This window comes from Octopus bimaculoides, chromosome 3, assembly GCF_046866305.1.
Source record: "Octopus bimaculoides isolate indiv1 chromosome 3, ASM4686630v1, whole genome shotgun sequence".
NCBI lineage: Eukaryota > Metazoa > Mollusca > Cephalopoda > Octopoda > Octopodidae > Octopus > Octopus bimaculoides.
Window position 1 is genome coordinate 54,265,581 of NC_142930.1, and position 3,143 is coordinate 54,268,723.

General features: G+C 39.2%; 1 protein-coding gene across 1 annotated transcript; it reads right to left on the minus strand.

Moving 5' to 3' along the window:
* Positions 1-903: 903 nt before the first annotated feature.
* Positions 904-1,290, minus strand: LOC149136540 (uncharacterized). The gene has a single exon (XM_089348363.1). The coding sequence runs from the start codon at positions 1,288-1,290 to the stop codon at positions 904-906; it is 387 nt and encodes a 128-aa protein (XP_089204489.1).
* Between the last annotated feature and the right edge of the window lie 1,853 nt (positions 1,291-3,143).

Below are 3,143 nucleotides of genomic sequence, written 5' to 3' on the forward strand. Positions count from 1 at the left end.
CATTCCTATATGCACTTCACCTCAGCGACAGTGGCCATGCTGGGGCACCGCCAGTATTGTTACCTTTTGAATGGCCATTCTTTTGGGACTAACTTTTGGTGAAGAAAGAAGTTCGATATTGTTGCCCTCTTTTGAGTTTCTTGCCGTGATGCAGGTTAATTTGGGACGTTGGAGAGCAGAAGGTCAAGTTGTTTCTTGAAAACACCTTGCCCTACTCCATGATCTCTCTGATGTTTTGGCAGATAATGTTTCGGCAGATATGAAATAACTGTGGGCCTTTGAATCTCAAGCTATTGCAGTCCTCACTCTTGAGGGGATGCGTTGGACCTTTGGAACAGTGCAATGACGTCCAATTCAAAGGCTAGCATAACTCTCGATGCCAAAGTATGGTGCCAACCCTTCTAGGATCTTCCATATGTATATCACTACATAGCTTTCCTGTTTTCGCTCCAGGGAGTAGAGCTGTAACTCGGTCAATCTCTCCCAGTAGCTCAGCTGTTCCAATGATGCCATCTTCTTGGTGTAGTATCGTTGAACTGCCCCAAGTTCTGCTATAAATTTAGCACTGTCGATAACCACAGTGAAGAGTAGCAATTCAGACGGTTGAGAATAAATGTCCTCCATAGAACCAGAATAGTTTCCTAGTCTCTTGCTCTATAAGATCTCAGAGTCCATTCTGCTGTTCGCCTGCACATTACCACCGCCCTGGTGATATGTTTATGAAACGAAGAGTTTCATATCAATTCCCAGATCATGCACTGTGGTCTGGGAATCGATATGAAACTCTGCGATTGTCGCTGCTTTAGTTCCAAAGTATCCTTGTTGCAGTATGTTAGTGCATGCAAGCTGACAGAGGAGGGCTTGGAGTTTCCCTGCATTGAATTGCTTGTTGTTTTCTTCAGCCTAGTTATATATGACATCTAAGTTTTCCAGAAGATTAACATCGAAAAGTTCCTTGGCTGCATGTACTACTTTTGTGTCGTCGGCATAGCTAATAAGTGTGGTTGCCTGTGTAACTAATGGCATGCCCAAAAGAGCCACCATAAACAGCAGTGGCCTCAATATAGTTCCCTGAGGCATTCCACTCGCTATTACTATCTCCTGGGAGAGGGCCCTATTGGCTACCACAGCCTTGTTTCTGTCTGTTAAGTCATGTAACCACTCTTCCAGTTTTTCGAATATACCGAGTCTTCGCAGCTTGTGACATATTCCATGGTCAACCTTATCAAAGACCTTTGCAAAATCGAGATATATTACATCTACGTTTGAGCGATTGATTGGTTGTATCATCACCCATTCATAATGCTGTAGAAGCTGTGTAAGGAAGCTTCTTCCTGAGCGGAAGCCATGCTAGGTATCAGGGAACAAGTAGTTATCTTCTAGGAACGTGATCAACTTCCTCTGACAATGCATTCCATAACTTTGCTGACATGTGAAGTTAAAGAGACAAGCCTATAGTGTTTAGCAACCACTCTGATACTTCCTTTATGGATGGGCATCTGGAAACTTTGGAAACTGGTCTGTAATCGTCTTGCTAGAGTCCCTTTGCATTTCTTTAGGAAGATTGCGAGGAATTCATCAGGGCCTGTGGCTGAATTTAAGCTCATTTCATCAATGGCTCATATTACATCAGTTTCCTCTATTCCGATGTAGTTCTTTGGCACCACAGCTCTCAGTCTATTCGTTTATTCATTTATCTGCCTATTACTCAGTCTGTCTGTATGTCTGTATGCATTTTCCCCCTCTTTTTAAATTAGAATTAATTTTGAGCGATCACCTAATTGATAGCAAGGTTGTGAAGGAAAACATCTTTTGTTCAACATCCTTAAAATCTTTAGGTCTTGTAGATTTTTTATAGTCCCAGATATCGTGTTCATTTCTGTATATGAATTAAGGATCGGCATTAACTCTCCAAGAACTCAACTTCAGCCTTACTTGCTCTAAACTAGCTTGGCATGTATCCTATAGATTCAATAACAATAGGTACAAAAATAAAGGCTATCTTGGGTACTGGATTTGCAAACTCCAATGATCTTTTTCCTGTATTTTTCTGATCACACTGGTGTCCAGAGGGAAACTAATTTCCACAGTAGAGCCTATTTTTTTCCTTGTGGTTCCACGCACAAATATCTGGCCGAGCAGTGTTTTAACGTTTTAATGTTCTTTTGCTCCGTCGGTCTCAATATAGACAACTTTGTCTGCCAACATGTTTTTTTTTTCTTATTGTGTTTCTAGACTGTTCTAGCTACCTTATCATGCCCCATGGAAGGATAATATCTAGAAGACATTCATTTACAGTTGAAAATAATGTGATTGATGTCTTCAGTTTTAGTTTTGCATTACCTACATTTGTATGTATGTATGTATGTATGTATGTATGTAAATATGCATGTTGCACGTATGACTATATGCATGTACGTATATATATATACATGTACATATATATTTGTACGTATATATACGTACATATATGTACGTACATATTCGTATATATGTATGCATGTATGTGTGTGAATGTGTGTGTGTGTGTATGTGTGTGTGTGTGTGTGTGTGTGTGTGTGTGTGTGTGTGTGTGTGTGTGTGTGTGTGTGTCTGTTTATGTATGCATGCATATCTCTTCTACTTTTTAATTATTATAAATCCTCCATTGAAGAGGAAACCGCTTTCCAACAAAGATACAAGACTCCATCTTTGAGATGCAGTTAACACAGACAAATTCACATTTGGAACTTGAGAAAAGTCTTGCATATTTTTATTGTTCCACTCACAGATAGCACTTGTAATGTACGAATTAGCTGGGCGATTTCTCTTTCTGAAAATCCCAGTTTATCCAAATTCTCCTTTAAGCATTTACTAACAAAACCTAGTGCTCCAATTATTATTGGTATAAATATGAATTCATCGCCTGAATACAGAAGTTGGAGGTTTCGAAGCAGTTGTCCGTAGATATCCTCCCTTTCTTTGATTTTCAAAGAGATACTTAGATCTACAGAGCAGCTGACCTCTATGAAGGTACATACCTTTGCCCTTCTGTCCCAAACGACAATATCCAGCCTGTTATGTTTACATTTAACAGAAGTTTTGATAGGAATATTCCACCAGTATTTCATGTATATATATATATATATATATATATATATATA